At 39.5% G+C, this 17565-nt stretch overlaps 1 protein-coding gene across 3 annotated transcripts in view; it reads left to right on the plus strand.

Annotated features, from left to right (window-relative positions):
* The first annotated feature begins 909 nt into the window (after positions 1 to 909).
* TOX2 (TOX high mobility group box family member 2) overlaps positions 910 to 17565 on the plus strand; it is a 123489-nt gene continuing 106833 nt past the window's right edge. For 2 of the 3 annotated variants that reach the window (XM_075277563.1, XM_075277564.1), the window contains exon 1: positions 910 to 1177. In XM_075277563.1, coding sequence (XP_075133664.1) covers positions 1079 to 1177 — 99 coding nt within the window. In that variant the 5' untranslated portion in view covers positions 910 to 1078. Of the gene's footprint in view, positions 1178 to 2777; positions 3487 to 17565 lie in introns of those variants that run through there. The other variant, XM_075277565.1, reaches the window with a different exon arrangement.

Below are 17565 nucleotides of genomic sequence, written 5' to 3' on the forward strand. Positions count from 1 at the left end.
AGATAGATAGATAGATAGATAGATAGGAGAGAGATAGATAGATAGATAGATAGATAGATAGATAGGAGATAGATAGATGATAGATAGATAGATAGATAGATAGATAGATAGATAGGAGAGAGATAGATAGATAGGAGATAGATAGATAGATAGATAGATAGATAGATAGATAGGAGAGAGATAGGTAGATAGGAGATAGATAGATAGATAGATAGATAGATAGATAGATAGATAGATAGATAGATAGGAGATAGATATTACATATTTGATTTATTAATAGATAATTGATGGATAAATAATAGATGGATGGATAGTTACATAAATTGAATTTGTTTGTTTTAGTAAAAGATGGATAGATAGATAGATAGATAGATAGATAGATAGATAGATAGATAGATAGATATTCTGGCTAAATTGACCTATAGTTTCTGGAGGGATGGGGGAGGGGACATTCTACATTGTCCTGTAACCTATTAAGTTCTGCAGGTGTAATTGGACAGGGGACACCACTGATACACTTTGCGGATAATGAAGTGTAAGCTCTGTGACTAAGTATCATTAACTATTAATATGCCAACATGCAAAGTGAGGAACAGAAGAGCGAAATAAAAGAATTGCAGAGGTGCTGGTAGAAGGGAGGTGGGGGGAGCGAGGAAAGAGTTAATAAAAAGAAAAGGAGAAGGAGGGAGAGTGAAGAGAGGGAAAGAGAGAGCGAGAGAGTGGGGAGAGAGGCCTGGGAAAGAACAAGAGAGAAAAGAGAGAGGGGGTAGAAAATAGTGAGAGAGAGAAAGAGAGAGACCACAGAACGGATGTTTGAGAGAAGGAGAATAAATGATGCCCAACCCCCCCACCCCTTCCCTCTCCCTCCTCTCTCTCTCTCCCTCTCTGTCTTGTTGTTTCAAACAATAGACACAGACTCCCTCCCTCTATCACACACACACACACACACACACACACACACATACACTCAGCAAGAGGCAGCTCACACAGGATCCTGAAGAAGAGAATTGAAAAAAAAAAAAAAAAATTCTAGACACAAAACATCAAGCTGCTTTAATGCCCCTCCGGCCGCCTTGTGATGGACGTTAGGTTCTACCCTCCTGCCCCCACCAGCGTGGGCACCTTATCTACAGACCCCACCTGCCTCAGCCCCCTGGACTTTTATCACTGCAACAAGGTACAGTGCTGACCCTCTGCTGCCACATCTGCTCATGGCAATTGCTCTTATTCCACTGCTTGCTCGTATTGCTTATTGAGAGGGAAAGGGTTAAGGCCGGTGTTGGATGGCAACTTTGTGTGCCCAGTGTGACAGTGGTGCCCGGGATGGATGCCGCACCAGATCATTAGAAAGAGTTCGCCAGTAAGAAGTTGGTTTGCTCTGCGTTACATGGCATGACAACCATGCCGGCGATGGCTGGTACACCACTGGCTGGTCTGGTCTACTCTACCACATGGGGGGTTTGACTTTAGGGTGTAGGGTCTAGCTCGCTGCATGCTCTCAACTTGTAGCACAGAGTGTAGTACTTGGGATGACAGCAGCAAGGAAGCGCAGGTTGCTATCAGGCAGGGATGCTTGGTTAACCCTCTCATTGCCGAAATGTCCTCTACATGTAGCTACTGTCACAACTACATAGCGAACCGGTCACATCACTAGCAAACCAGCATCAAGTCTTGCACAGGACGTTTAGATGCCATATTATACCACGCTATGCCTGCACATGAACATGGGGTAATTGGACCAACATCATACTATGTAGCATGAAGGTGGTCGCTAGCATGAAGGTGGTCACAGTGGGGTCACTTGTGTTCAGGCAATGTTGTCATGACTGCCATGAATTAAAATACTTTTAAGAATGGGAATAAACTTAGGGAAGTCCAAAAAGTTGATGTGATACCCACTATGCGAGGTCAAAGTAGACGTGATGTCCAGAATAAGGTACATGTAGTTATGTTGTCCACCAATTAACAGATGTACACATGGCTGAGATGCACATCATGAATGGACAGAGGCATGGGAAGTTTAGGGGACCACCATGAATTTACAGGAGTGTTTACAACCCAGGTAGGGGTGGGGGGCCACCATCAATTCATAGAAGTAGAGATTGTTGTGGCGGTCACCATGAATTTATGGAGGTAGTGGTAACTGTGGTGGCCATCATGACTTTAGAAAGATACAGGTAGTTAACAATTTCATGGAGGTGGACCCTGAATTCTGTAGAGTTGTAGGTAATCTTTGTGGCCACCATGAATTCATAAAGATATAGGTAATGGTGGTGGCACAGTGAATTCTTAGAGTTATAGGTAGTGGTGGTGGTCATCATGAATTCAGATTTAATCGGTAGTGGTGGTGGTCATCATGAATTAATAAAGATAGAAGTAATTCATAACTTCATAGAGGTGGTCATGGTGGCCACCCTGAACTCTTTAGAAAGTTGTAGTGGCCACTATAGATTCAGAGTTATAGGTAGTTAAAGGAATTCATAGAGGTGGCTGTGGTGGTGGCCACCATAAAGTCTTAAAGGTATAAATAGTCCATAATTTCATTGAAGTGGTTCTGTTGATTACCCTGAATTCATTAGATAGTTTAGTGGCAACCATGAATTCATGGACTTGTAGGTAGTTGTGTTGGTCACCATGAATTTATGGACTTTTAGGTAGTTGTGGTGGTCACCATGAATTCATGGACTTTTAGGTAGTTGTGTTGGTCACCATGAATTCATGGACTTGTAGGTCGTTGTGTTGGTCACCATGAATTCATGGACTTTTAGGTAGTTGTGTTGGTCACCATGAATTCATGGACTTGCAGGTAGTTGTGGTGGTCACCATGAATTCATAGTCTTGTAGGTAGTTGTGTTGGCCACCATGAATTCAAGGAGACTTGTCTCGCTAACCTTTCTATGACTTCCAGTGTGCCATTCCCTTAGCTCCGAACAGGTGACAAGTTCCTGAGACACCAGGCATGGTTGGTTGAGATCTTTCCTAAGGAATACAAACACCTTACAACTCCTCTCATTGACTGCTATTGGCTACACTTTGTCCTTCCCACTTCCAAATCCCCCCAAAACCATTCCTAGCCTGTCCACCCTCCCCTCCCTTCTCCGGCCATTAAAAATAAATGATTATAAGATCACGCCTTCATTTCCATGTGTATGGAAATGTGCTCGTCCTTAACCCCTACCATCCCAGGCAGAAAATAAAACTAAAAAAAAAAAAATAGAAAAGAAATAAACCTGTCCTCCCGCATTGTATCTTCTTATACGGTTGAGGTGAGCTGACACACAATTGAGAAAAACAATTTGAGATGTCAGATATTATGGTGCGGCGTCTAACAGGAAAATGTCCTCATTTATGTGGTAGTTGGGTTCATAGTAAACTTGCAGTGCATATAGGCAGACGTGCCAGAGGTGTTCTAAATAATAGAGGGGATTCACGGTGGCGGATCTACTATACCTTGACATGTTCCGGATTTTAGACAAATACCTTAGGGTGAGTATTGCTTTATTATATTAGACTTTTATTTTGCAGATGGTTTACGGTATAACATAGTCATATTTGATGCACTGTTTACTGTCATGTATAGGAAGGGATGATGTATAGGGAGGCTCTATTGTATTATATTGTTGCCTATGTTTATATGTGCTTTATAGTCACTATATGCAGATGTACCAGAGCTGAATTTAGGATTCTTTTGTGCCCTGTTAGAGGCTCAACCTTTAGTACGATGAAACCCCACTATGTTAGGACGACTTGTTCCAGTTGTCACACCGAGCCCCTGTCCATGTGCACATCTTCAGCGTATAGGTTAGTTTTATAGGGCTTGGCTCGCTCTGGGTCCTTCGTTGGCACAAAGCAGTTAATAGTCCTCGACTTCGCCAGCAGAAAAAACCTAAATGAATTAGCATTTGTTGGTCCTAATGGCATCCTATAGACCGTAGTGAGGAGTGAGGCTGGGGAAGGTGCAGGCAGCACTGTCCACACTGTTGTCTATGAGTTATTCTCATGGTGACGGATCATCACAAGGCCTTTGTGTCAGAACAAAAGTTACAAGGACTGGAAGTACCTCTGTTTACACTGCTCTAAGCCCTATGTACAGTGCCAGCGCTGCCAGAAACAAAGCTCACCCCTCTCCTGCAAGAGGAAGGGAACAGGGCGCTGCTGCTGCTGGGGATACAGGGCGCTTACTTACTCTCTAGATACATGTTTAGGGGGATATGGCGCCTTTATTTGTTATATGTGTATGCATATACTCCTATATACATCTATATACTATATACATATCTCTCTATATACTTATCTATCTATGTGCATATATTATATACATATCTCTATACTATATACATATTTATATGCATGTGTATATACTACATACATATCTATATACTATATGCATATATATTATATTCATATGTGTGTATATATACATTTAAATGTGTATATACAGATTCTCTAAATATTTACATACATAATATATGCATTTACATTCATGTATGTGTGTGCATGTGTATATATTTATATACTATACTATGTATATACATCTATATAAAAAAGTATGTATATTTTTAATGTATGTTTATATCTATAATCCTACAGTTATGTAAATTTATATATACAGTATGATATATATATATATATACATATAATGTTTTATTTTTAATCAGACATAGGTGTATATGAATATCTTTGTATACATGTAAAATGTACATTTGTGTATGTATAGGTGTATATGTGTATGTCTGTATACATGTGTATGTGCAGTTTGCACATTTACATGCAAAGGACCACTGATACATATATGCATTATACATATGTGTGTGTGTGTGTGTGTGTATATATATATATATATATATATATATATATATATATATGTAATATTAAAATAAATAAATATATATACACCCTATATTGAGTATATTGACCATTGATCGCAGTAATACAGTAGTCGCAGCAGTCGGGACATGTGACAGTATAATAGTTGGTGACATGAGCACCATATATTTTTTAAAACAGTTGTGCCATTTTTAATGATTTTCCAAAAGGTCAGGCCTTTGTCCTGTGAAGTTGTCAGGCAGGTATATAACAGGAAACTTTGCAAAAACCATGTTCAGACGCTGCTGTTTTGGTGACATTGTAGGAGAAAGTAAAGAGTTTACAAAGATACTGTTGATAACCGTCGACCACTATCTTGTAGGAAAAGTTTATGGTGTACAGGGGATTGAGTCACATGGCTGCAGGCTATGGAGCATGGTTATATTCAGGGGCACCAGACATGTATACATAGAAGTGTACTGTTTATATGTCCTCACGTAAGCATAGGGACATTAAATACGTTTACATAGATGTCTACTGTTTATATGTGCTCAACATAACATAGGAGCACTAGACATGTATACATAGAAGTGTACTGTATATATTTTCTCATGTAGGTATAGGGGCACCAGACATGTATACATAGAAGTCTACTTTTTATATGTTTTCATGTAAGTATAGGGGCATGCGACATGTATACATAGAAGTGTACTGTTTATATGTTTTCATGTAATCATTGGAGCACTAGATGTGTATACATAGAAGTGCATTGTTTATATGTTGTCATAGGGGCACAAGACATGTATACATAGAAGTGTACTGTTTATATGCTTTCATGTGATCATAGGGGCACTAGATATGTATACATAGAAGTGTACTGTTTATATGTTCTCATGTAAGCATAGGGGCACCAGACATGTCTACATAAAAGTCTACTGTTTATATGTTTTCATGTAATCATAGGAGCATTAGACATGTATACATAGACGTGTACTGTTTATATGTTCTCATGTAAGCATAGGAGCACTAGACAGGTATACATAGAAGTCTACTATTCATATGTTCTCTAATAATCATTGGGGAACTCGACAGGTATACATAGAAGTGTACTGTTTATATGTTCTCATGTAAGCATAGGGACATGATGAATGTTTACACAGAAGTCTACTGTTTATATTGTTTCTATATGTTGCATATACATAGTAAATGTGTACAATAAGATATTTTACTGTATAGCTCTATGTAATAGACTGCCATAGACACAGCGGTCACAACACTGAGGTCACTAATGGCAAGCCACACTATTGAATCCTTGGTTAACTAACAGTGTGAACTAAGGCTGCAGGCCTGACATGAAACCTAAGCAACTAGAGAAAACAGAAATAATGAAGCTGTGTCCAGATTCCTATAGATCTACATTCTGACCATTCCCATTATTGTCTATGAGTATATAAGAGGCCAGGCCTTCACCCAAGATGGGGACTAGAGTCTTCTTGCCATCATGACCTGTGCAACGTGTCACATGATGGGGGACACATTGCTGGTGATAACGCACAACTACATGGGAAATTGGGGTGAAACATTCATGGGTCATACTTTTTACATGACCAATAATCAACAATACTATTCACATGATAGAGGTTTCTTAAAGGGATACAAAATATTACAAAGCAACCAAGCTACAAATGTTGACAGCATACAAAAACATACAAAAACATCTAAAAAGACCTTACATATTAAATCCGTAGTATCATATACTTGTAATATATATATCCAACCAGATTATCATGCAGAATATCCACTGATATGTAGAAAGCTAGATCCCTATTAGAATTGCAGTACTGACTCGGACCACTAGGTGCCACTGTGGCCCCTGCTTCAGTTCGGCGCGTTGGTAGGTCAGGGAGAGATAGCACATTGAGTGAAATTGGTTTGTCGTTCCTGGATTAAGAAGAAAAATTAAACCTTGTGTTCAATGTTCTGCTTTTTTGTGCCATTAGCAAGAAAATATCAAATATCTCGGCCTGGAAGCTTTTGGGGAATTAAAGGGGGTTTAGGATTTAGTATCCTCGTCTACTCGGCGAGCTGGTATTGCTATAATACCTGTTTAGTTAATTGGTTAATTCGGTGTTAATTAGAAAGTTTATTAAACCAAGGATTGTGGTCAGGTAACTTGCTGTGCCGTGGAATATTCCGTGAGACAGACAACATCTGCTTGTAGGGATGAGGGGGGTGCAGATATTTGTAAAGTAAATATGGCGTGCTGCCAGCATATAGCTCCATCGCCGCTCGTACCGAGCACCTGTTGTCTATAGACAGTGATAAAAGCCATTTTATTGGCCTGATCCTGAATCTTGCTGCATGTCCATTTGTTAGGCGTGTTTGCCATGCTGTAATGTGCACTATGGATTATTTTGTGCTTTTCCATACTTAAAGGGGTTCTCCAGTTTTTAAAAATTTGGGCCAAATAACAGGATGCATCAAGACAATACACTTCCCAATATACTCTGTTTATATTCGGCACTGTTTATCTGGTATATTTTCAGGAAGTGATGTTTCATTTTCAAACTCACTACCCCTCCCTGTTAGCAGTTCAGCCAGCAATTGACACGTCATAGCAGCATGTGACCTCCTTGCTGCTTGAAGCCACTCATGGCAGATATGTGGAGGGAAGCAAGTAATATAGAAGCTGGATCACCCCTTTAATCTGATTTTTAACGTCAGTTGGAGAACGAGGCCTCATAAGACTTTTAAAGGAGGCGTGTGAAATTAGGACAATTCTAGGAAACTTCTTGTCCAGGGGTTGTATTGCAGAGTAGATCCATTAAAGAGAATCAATCTGAGTTGCAGTACCAAACATAGCCTATGGACAAAAGTGGCGCTGTTTTAGAATGACAAACGTAACCGACTATGTTTTTCTAACCTTACACAATCCTTTTACACCATAGTCTGGCAGGGTAGCCTTTATTATTGTCAAGACCACCAACTGTTGTAAGGAAAATAAGGATGAAGTCACACTGGAATTTGGAGGAACAGATTCCACCTCAAAATTAGTTCCACATTCTGTTTGGAATCTGCCTCTCTTTGTTTTCAATGGGAGGCCGTGATGGACATGTCTATTCTTCAGGAGGTTGAAAAAAGAAGTGTCATGCTCAGCATTGTAGAGTGCTGGACATTGTCCTTTTACCTCCAATATTTGGCACTAGAGATACAATTTTCTTACTTCTGGAGGGGAACTATTTTGCATACCTGAACCTCGTAAGTAGGGTTGAGTGATCGGGATAGGAAAAGATCGGATTCCGATCGGCGATCGAGTAAATTTCACGATCGAGATCGGAATTCCGACCCGATCTTTCCCAGCGGGATCAAGATCGGCGGTTATCTCAAGATCGGCTCAACCCCAAAAGTGACTTTTCCCATAGAAAAGCATTGACTAGGGTTGAGGATTGGGATTGGAAAAGATCTGATTCCGATCGGCGATTGAGCAAATTTCACGATCGGGATCGAGATCGTCTGGAAAATGATCGGAAATCGGATTTTAAAATCGATCTTGAAATCTCAAGATCGGCTCAACCCCACTCGTGAGCAATAAATTGGTGGAAGTGGACCCAAGAAAGTAAAGTGACACAGTGGGGTGAATTTAGTAACCCATCTACACCAATTTTATAGCATAGGTGTCATTGAGCAGAAGATGCACCATATTGTTCCTTCTGTGCCTACTCACTACAATGGTGGACTAACACCAAGGCGGGCCGGGGTTGAGGCGTTATACTGTACATAAAATCTATATCAGTTCCGTTAACTCGTTTTAATAATTTTCCGCCCCCCTAGTATGTATTTTTGAAGATTAGTAAAAATCCAAAAATTTTCCTCTCTATTGGTTCCACAAGATGGTGTCTACCAAAAATTTGGTGTAAATCTCAAACTTCGGTTTTAGTATCTCCATCGTAAGGACCCACAAAAGGGAAGTTATAAGGATCGAGTAAATGTAGGCAATGTACACACCTGCTGACGTGAGATGTCGCTTTAAGCAAAACTTGTTATTTTCCATGGGGTCGGGAATGTGTATATAGTATGAGAATCGATCACGGGGGTAGCAGCTCATTTCACCTTTGGATGACATGTTGTCTCCTTAGGAATTAATGAAATCACATTGCCATTTGTCACATGCAACTCCAGTGTCATCTTCTATGGAATTTGCTATCAGAAAACAGAATTATTGTGTCACCACTCTGTTTGTCCGTAAAGTTATTGAAAGAATTTCATGCAAGTGACTAACTTTAAAATAAAGAATACTTAGAAGAATGAAAATGTAAAAAATTTCGTAAAAAAAAAATTCTTGGACACCCTTTACGCTAGGTCTCCATTATTCGGGTCCATCGGAGGAACCTGAACAATGTATCTGCAAACAGCAGTAACACAGGGAGTCCGATGAATCCCATTGACTATAATGGGTTCCATAGGGTGTCCGCCATTTTTTAACTGAAACGACGGAGCTAAAAAGTCCTCCATGCTTGACTTTTTCCTCTGTCCATTCTCGGCCAACACTACGAAGGAGTCTCCAATGAAGACTCTGGCATAGATGTGATCGTAGCCTGCGCTGCCCTATCCCTTCTTGTTTACTCTCTCTATATAATATAATAGAGGCTTGTGGCCAAGTGAACACTGTTGGAATATTTGCATATATTTGGAACAACCATAGATACTTTTTTGTTCGGAGTCAATGAGTTGCGTTGATCCAGAAGAAGTCCACTACAAAATGTGAATTCTTTGTATCCCCATAGACTCCTAAGTGATGGACCCCCACTGATCAGATATTGATGATCTTATAATAGTTAAGTCCTTGGGATCCCCTTTAACAGGAATAACTTTTTGATATTCAAAAAATTTTCTGATCCCTACTACAGTGCGTCCTTCTACTCTTACTGCTACTTCTAAGGGGCGTTGTTCTAACTTCCAGCATGTAAAGTGAGTCTGCTCATGAAAAATTTCCAAATATTGCAAAAACTTTCTTATGAATGGGCTTGTCCAGCAAAATAAAAAGTTGCATGAATGTGTTTCAAATTGAAACTATCAAATCTAATCTATCAAAGACCCATCGATGGCCCAATTTTACTACTGGTCCCAGACAACATCACTTGTGCTACCATCATGACTCATGCAAAGATGGACCCACTGAAGCCTGTTATTAGTCATAGGCTGATACAAGGAGGGGGAAGGAAGCTCTCTGCTGTGTCAAAACCAAAGCGGAAGAGGAGCTGCCTGGAGGTGTAGCCTTCATCATTAAATTTTATTAGAAAATTCAACTTTTTGTGAATTTAAAACACATCAACTCAACTTTTTAATTTGCTGCTTAACTCAAATGAATGGGCTAAAAAATTAGAAATAACAGCAAATAAGATGACCTAATAAGAAATAATATTCTCCGAACCTTCGCTGATCCAGGGCAGAATCTCTGGTAAATCCTTGATCTTTGTTTACAAGTTCTTGGCACGTGACTAGTGCAGCCAGCTAGCCATCTCAGCTGTCTTGGGCCATACTACTTCCATCACGCCACCGATTGTTAAGGTTGAAGCCAGCAATGCAGCGCGTGATTGAAACTGAGGCAGTAAACATAGACTAGTGGGCTCCAGAGGTACTGTGCTGGATCGGCGGGGTAACAAAAAGTGACTATTGTTTTTGGTTTATTTTTTCACATTTGATGTTTTTAATTTTTTTTTAAGGTTATCCACCCACACTATAGCAACATGGTGTAAATCAGAATGTGAAGTTACAGTCAAAAATTTGTGAATTTATTTTTTTTTACTCATATTTACTTTTTACTAAGGAGCTAACTCATACATTAGATACAAGGGCCTAAGAAGGGTTAAATCTGTTCTGAATTTTTTTACAAAATTTGCTAAATATTTAATATATGACATAATTCTATATAACAATTTAGAACAATATTACAATAATGTAATGTGACCATAAGACATAACAATACCAGTATACACAATTGTCCTGTCCCCAAATACAGCTGGCCCAACTTTTTCAAAAACTTAGTGCTACAACTGAGGTCAGACATTGCTAGGGGATTGCTAGTTGGGTCATTTCCAGGTCACATTGTTTTGTGAGATGTATTATATTGACATTTTACATGTTTTATTATCTACTTCCACTGGCCCATTGTTCTAGTGTTATTTTTATATACCATTAGGAAAAATTACAGTGATTTTTTTTGGGGGGGTTGATAGTTAAAGCTTTTACATTATGTGACATATCATAGCCCTGTAGATTCCTTCTGTTGAGGAGAGGAGCTCTTTTCTGTGTGGAGGAGAGGAGCTCTTTTCTGTGTGCAGGAGAGGAGCTCTTTTTTGTAGAGGAGAGGAGCTCTATTTTAGATAAAATTGACATTTCCATTTTTTTTCAGTTGACACTTAACCTAAACATGTTTTTTAAAAATTGTTTTGTTTTTTTTAAATTGGATTTCTCCAGATCCAGCTTAAATCAAGTTAAATCAAATCGGGTGGGTTTGGTTTTAGCTGGCCTTTATTTAAGACATTGGAGGAAGGTTCCTTCTACAGCAAGCTCCCTCCCATGCAATGACAAGGCAGCAATACTCAACTGTCAAATCTCCAATTGCTCCATCCCTGGCACTAAAGTGGTTGATGCCAGTCTTTGTTTACTTTGTATGTCGTACACGACTGAGGCCACTGATTGGCTGCAGCAGTCACATGATTAGGTGGACTCATAACCGCTGCAGAAAAGTAAACCAAGACCAGCCAGGAGCACACAAAATCCTGATAAATGAAAGCTACATGTAAAGGGATTATCGACCTTTCTACCATTAATAGCCAATCTCATGGGTTGTCCATCCATTTTAGATCTGAAGGGAACAGCTCAGACCTTGACTTGTAAATCCTCCGCTTCGGCCCTGTTCTCTATTACAGTATGGTAGCTACATTTTATCAAGTAGTGGTCGTTGCTCATTGTCTCACACCAGGAATCTTGTTTGTGTTTCCCATCACTGGTGCGTATAGGTGGCTATAGAGGCCTCCATATTGTAAGATCCTCACATGTATACTACAGGGGAGCTGATCTCTTAATAGTTATAGTTCAGGCTTGCAATGACATCTTTACTAGGCCATAGACATAATTATAATAATAACTGTATTTCAAATCAAACAGGCTTTATTGGCACGTCCAAATAGATATTTGGCATTGCCAAAGCTAGTAAAGTGTGGGGGGGAGTTGGAGTCGGGGGGGGGGGGGGGAGTGGTGAGTATGGAGGGGGGGTTGATTTGGGGTATAACAGTCCATGGAGTCTCATCTTCCTCTTAGTTGGTGACCGCTATATGGGGAGGTGGGGTGGAGCGGGTGGTTTGGGATATAACAGTCTGTGGGGTCTCATCTTTCTCTTGTTTGGTGACAGCTAGACTCATATCTCCAATTCTGGAGCATCTTTTCTTATAATTCTTACTATTCCACCTGAAAATTTAGGTTTGCCCTAAATTTCCAAATTTGTTTGGTTTTTAACAAAACCGAACAATTGGGTATTTGTCTCAGACTAACTAAAATTGCCTCTATGGCATAGGTTGGAGTAAATTATTAGACTCTGGTTCTGTTCAGACCCCAGAGTATAATAGATGGAGGCCCAGGGGAGGTGACAATAAAAAAAACATTTATACTCACCTTCTGTTAACTCTTATGGGCCTCCTTGCAGCGTACAGCGTTGCCTCTCGGTCATGATGCTCGGTCTACCCATGTGACTGCTGACGCCCAATTACAGGCCTCAATGATGACCCCCGGGCTCATGACATCACCAAGAGAGCTCTGGATGCTGTAAAGAGTCCCAAAAGTGGTGAGGGAAGGTGAGTATGAATGTTTTTTTTTTAATTTTTACACCTCTCTTGGGCCTCTACCTGAAGAGACCCCAGAGTATAAATATTTCACTTCCAGATTGGAACTTATTCAGATAAAACAGACTACTAGATTTAACCATTCCTTTTGTCAAAGGGGTGCTGTCGGCACTGTCATCCGTTTCCAAGGGGAATAATAGAGGAACATTACTACACAGATTTCTAAGAATAGTAGCTCCAGAATTATTATGGGGAATACAGTAGGAATAGGAGAGGTGACAAGTCCCGTTTTAAGACATTTTTGGCCATTTTTAATTTTCACATTTTCTTTTTTTTACGACCTGCATTCTAAAAAGCGATAACGTTTCTATTCTTCATAGAGTCATGTGTGGCCTTAGGTTTCTCACAGGCCAAATTGTACTTCATAATGGCATCATTTACGATTCTATGTGATGTACTGGGAAGCTGGAAAAAAATCACAAGGGGGTGGAATTGGAAAAAAAATTGAATTGTGATATTTTATTCTAAGATTCATTATTGTGACATTCACTGTGCAGTAAAAATGACATATTTCTAATTTTCTCTGGGTGGGCATATTCATGGCAATGGCAAATTTATATCGTTTTTGTCTTTATACCTTTACAAATTCAAAAAATTATTTTAGTTGTAATATTCTGACACCTGTAACTTTTTAGGTTTTTTTTTGTATGAAGCTGTCTAAGACATCAAATTTTGATGTGGCTTTTATTTATACTATTTCCGAGAAGGTTCGATGTTTGTATTACTTTTCATTCAATTGCTTTGGGAAGACAAAACTGCAAATAAAAGGATGATACAAATATTTAGAATTTTTTTTTTACTGGTCTTCTATGGGACAAATATTTTTATATTTTGGATTTTTTTGATTCAGGGACCATGTGTTCATGGTCATGTGGCATGGGCCCAGTGTTACCAAATTTATATTTATTTATTTTATTTACGGGGGAGAGCAACGCGGTGGCTCAGTGGTTAGCACTGCAGTCTTGCAGCGCTGGAGTCCTTGGTTCAAATCCTGCCAGGAACAATATCTGCAAGGAGTTTGTATGTTCTCCCCGTGTTTGTGTAGATTTCCTCCCATCCTACAAAGACTTACTAATAGGGGAAAAAAATGTACATTGTGATCCCTATATAGGGCTCACAATCTACAATAAAAAACATATATATTTATGTTTTAATACCTTTAGGCTTGGGCAGAAACGCAGCTTTTTTTGGTGCAGATTTTTATGCGTTTTTTTGAGCCAAAGCCAGGAGTGGATTGAGCAGAAGAGAGAAATATAAGAAGGGTCCTATATATTTCCCATTCCTATTGTAGCCACTCTTGACTTTGGATTAAAAAAAAAATAATAACAGAAAAATCTGCAACAAAAAAAGCTGCTTTTCTGCAACATGGGGTCTCAACCTTAAAAAAAATTCAAAAAAATGTCGAAAGGGCAATTTGGCTATTACATTTTTTTTCTGCTGGGGTGTTCTCCATATGGGCTAAATATTTTAGATTTCTATAATTTAGATATTTTAGACTGATTTGTGGGGGATTTTTTTGTACATTCTAGGGAAAGGGGGAGATCTCAATTTTTTTTGGAGGAAGGGGGTTGCTTGTTTTGAACTTCTTTGGACGTCCCGTTTAATGTAAAAATGTATATCCAGTTGTGTGTTTATTTTTTTAATAAACAGAGCCCCCATATTTCCCCCCCAAATATCTGTGTCTGTATTAGGAAATGCCTGCGACCAGAGAATATTGTGCAATAGTGAGCAGGGTGCACGCTGCCATGTGTCACCACTTATACAGTAGGAGAGGGTCTGGCGCCAATATCAAGTCTGTAACATATTTCATCCATGATAAAAATGTGATCGTCTTCTTCTTTCCATTACAGGATTTACTCTGGGGAACGTAAAGTGATTGTATCGTCATCTGTTTACATGTTGCTTTCATGGGAAATTTAATTCAGTTTTGTGTTATCAGCCCGGTACAGAAATCACATTCCAGCTAAGCTTTATGAAGCTTCTATTTTTTATGCATAAGAGAGGGTACTGGGGACTTGCAGGCCCTCATTGGATACAGACCCTCGCCCCCCGTCCTGGTGTAGTGCCAGTTTCTGCTGTAGTCGCTCTATATTACATTTCTGCTCTAGTTAGACACCCAGCAAGACTTTCCCAAATTTCTAGAGAAATTTTATGTTGTGTTCAAGTAATAGAATAAAAGTCAGATGCAATGAACCGCGATGGCGCTGTAGAATAGTTAGATCAAATATAAAGGAAGGCGAGTTACCTTAGTGCAAATACGGACGCGCTTAGTATAGAGCAACCTGCTGTGCGGACGGCTCGCTATTATCTGGTTGTTATTTTCTCTTACTTGTATAGCGCCAACATATTCAACGACACTTTACAACCATTGTCGGTCACCATGGGCATAACGATTGTGGTCGCAGGGAACGTGACCGGACGCGGCAAGGTAGAGGGCCGCATAGAATTATGACAGCAGTCTGGGAAAGCCCGGTTCCACGACCGCTATACATACTAGCCCAGGGAGGTGACTTAAAATAATAAATAGTTATACTCACCTTTCCTGGGCTCAGCGTCTTCCATCTTGTAACTGAGGACTGTGATTATGTCCCAGTGGTTACATGAAAGTTTGCACCCAGACCCACAAGACACTTGTTACGCCACTGTCGGTCACTGCCCCATATAGGGCTTAGAATCTCAATACACTATCAGTCTGTCTTTGGGGTGTGGGAGGGAACCAGAGTACCCGACAAAACCCACTCAAATAGACAAATTCCGTACAGATATTATACTTGATCCCATTTGATTCTTAAAGCGACCCTGTCTTGCATAAGAGTGAAATCTATATCTACCTGTAAGCGGACAGTAAAGGCTTGAAAGACATTCGCTGCAGTATTCTTCAGTGTATAGGAGAACATCTATAACAGTAGTTTCCTCTGACTCCCAATCACTACATCGCCAGTTCTTAAAGTGTACCTCCAATTATAAAACCACTTTCCATAAATGAATAGTACAGGTGAATATAAGAAACTTTCTGCTATATCTTATTAAGGAAATTTGTTTCCTTCTCCACTTATTAGGCTGCTCTCCTCCTCTCTATTCTCACTAAGACTTTTGATTTGTATAGCGTCCATCTTCATACTTAGCTCACACAACAGTAGTCTATGGAGAGGTTAAGAAGGAGGTGGCTAGTTAATTCTGTGCAATGGTAGAGTCTGATCTTGAAAGATAGCAGAGTCAAAAAGCTCTCTTACTAAGAGTATAGCAGAGTGTGTTTTCCAACAGCCTTTGCTCTCCATAGACTTCTATGTAAGTAACTCAAATTGCTAAATGAAAAAGGAAACAGATTTCCTTAATAAGATTTATTACAAAGTTTCTTATTTTCTCTTGTACTTTAAGGTGGTTTCATAGTTGGAGGTACACTTTAAGATTTTGTTATTGGTTTGACTCATTCTATTGAATTTCCTTTACCATCATTGTGATATGATCAGTAAAATGTCAATCTATAGAGAATAAAGTCTATACGTTGATGTCATAAATTATTATAATTCTTTATTTCCACTCCTTCTAGATTACATCTCTGTAAAGTGAATTTATTATTACATTGTTTGGTTAGTTATGTCTATATTATAGACTAGATGCTTGTGTCAGCCCTATAGACATTGAATGGAGAGGCAGGCACGCTATTCATACTCCTACTGAATCTACTGATTTCTACAGGAACATCCCATAAATACCCTTCTGTTTCTCACCTAGAGTATATGGTGGTCTGATAGCTTGGACCTCCACCAAACAGTACAACGGTGGTCCTACGTTCTCCATTTGTGGTCATATAGTGGGGCAAATGGAGGGCTTAAGACCACCATTCTACTGTTTGGTGGAGGTCCAAGCTATCAGACCACTATATACTCTAGGCTTGAGACAGAAATATATTTATGCAGTGCCCCTGTAGAAATCAATAGACTCTGAGCTTGGGGTCATAGTTTGGGATTCATCTATAAGTAAGCCATAGGATGTCCAAAGGTGTGAAAATTTGCCCCAATGCAAAATGTATAAAACGGTCCCTATGTACGATGTACCATTTATAATAATTTTCTTATATTCTATGCGGGTCATGGACCAATCCTAACCGTACCCCCTATAGATACAATCTGTACAGTAGAGTAAGAAGCAACAAGGACAGGAACGAGACAACATCAAGGTGATTTCTTCTTCTCGTGTCATTTTTGGAGTACCGGGCCTGAATACAGCCCTCACTCCTTCCGCTGGGCATGAAGAGGAAGTTGGCACAACCTGCGTCTACAGGTCATAAATTATTAGTGAGGGAAGTGAGAGAGACAGTCCAGGAAATGCAGGGACAGCTGATAAGAGGAGATCTACATGGCTGATAATAGGGCCAGGGCCAGCAAGTGGGAAACCACAAGAAGAATACAGAGACTGATGGATGAAACAGAACATCAGTCTTAAATTATTATCTGGGTCACAGCCCTGTGACTGATGACTGGTATGTATGTGTACACCGCACGCTACAGGGATTGGAGATGGGAGATATTTTTGACATATCCCAATTTAATGGTCATTTTTACCAAATCAGGGATTTTTTCTAAAAATCAAGTAGATATTTCAATAAGTTTCCCGTAATTGTAGGATCGTGTATTGTGTGTATTTAGCTCTTGAAATCCCACCTTCTTATAGATGATGCAAAATGTAAATTTTTTAATTTTTACAAAAATTTGGTCAATATGGATGTTAACCACCAACTCTATGATGGATCTCAAGGCTACCCAGGGGATCCTATAAACTTACACTAGGGTCCAGGTGTTTTATCGGTACGATAGTGTTGAATGGTGTGAAACATGACAGAGGCTCAGAATAAAGT

This window comes from Leptodactylus fuscus, chromosome 6, assembly GCF_031893055.1.
Source record: "Leptodactylus fuscus isolate aLepFus1 chromosome 6, aLepFus1.hap2, whole genome shotgun sequence".
NCBI classification, from domain to species: Eukaryota; Metazoa; Chordata; class Amphibia; order Anura; family Leptodactylidae; genus Leptodactylus; species Leptodactylus fuscus.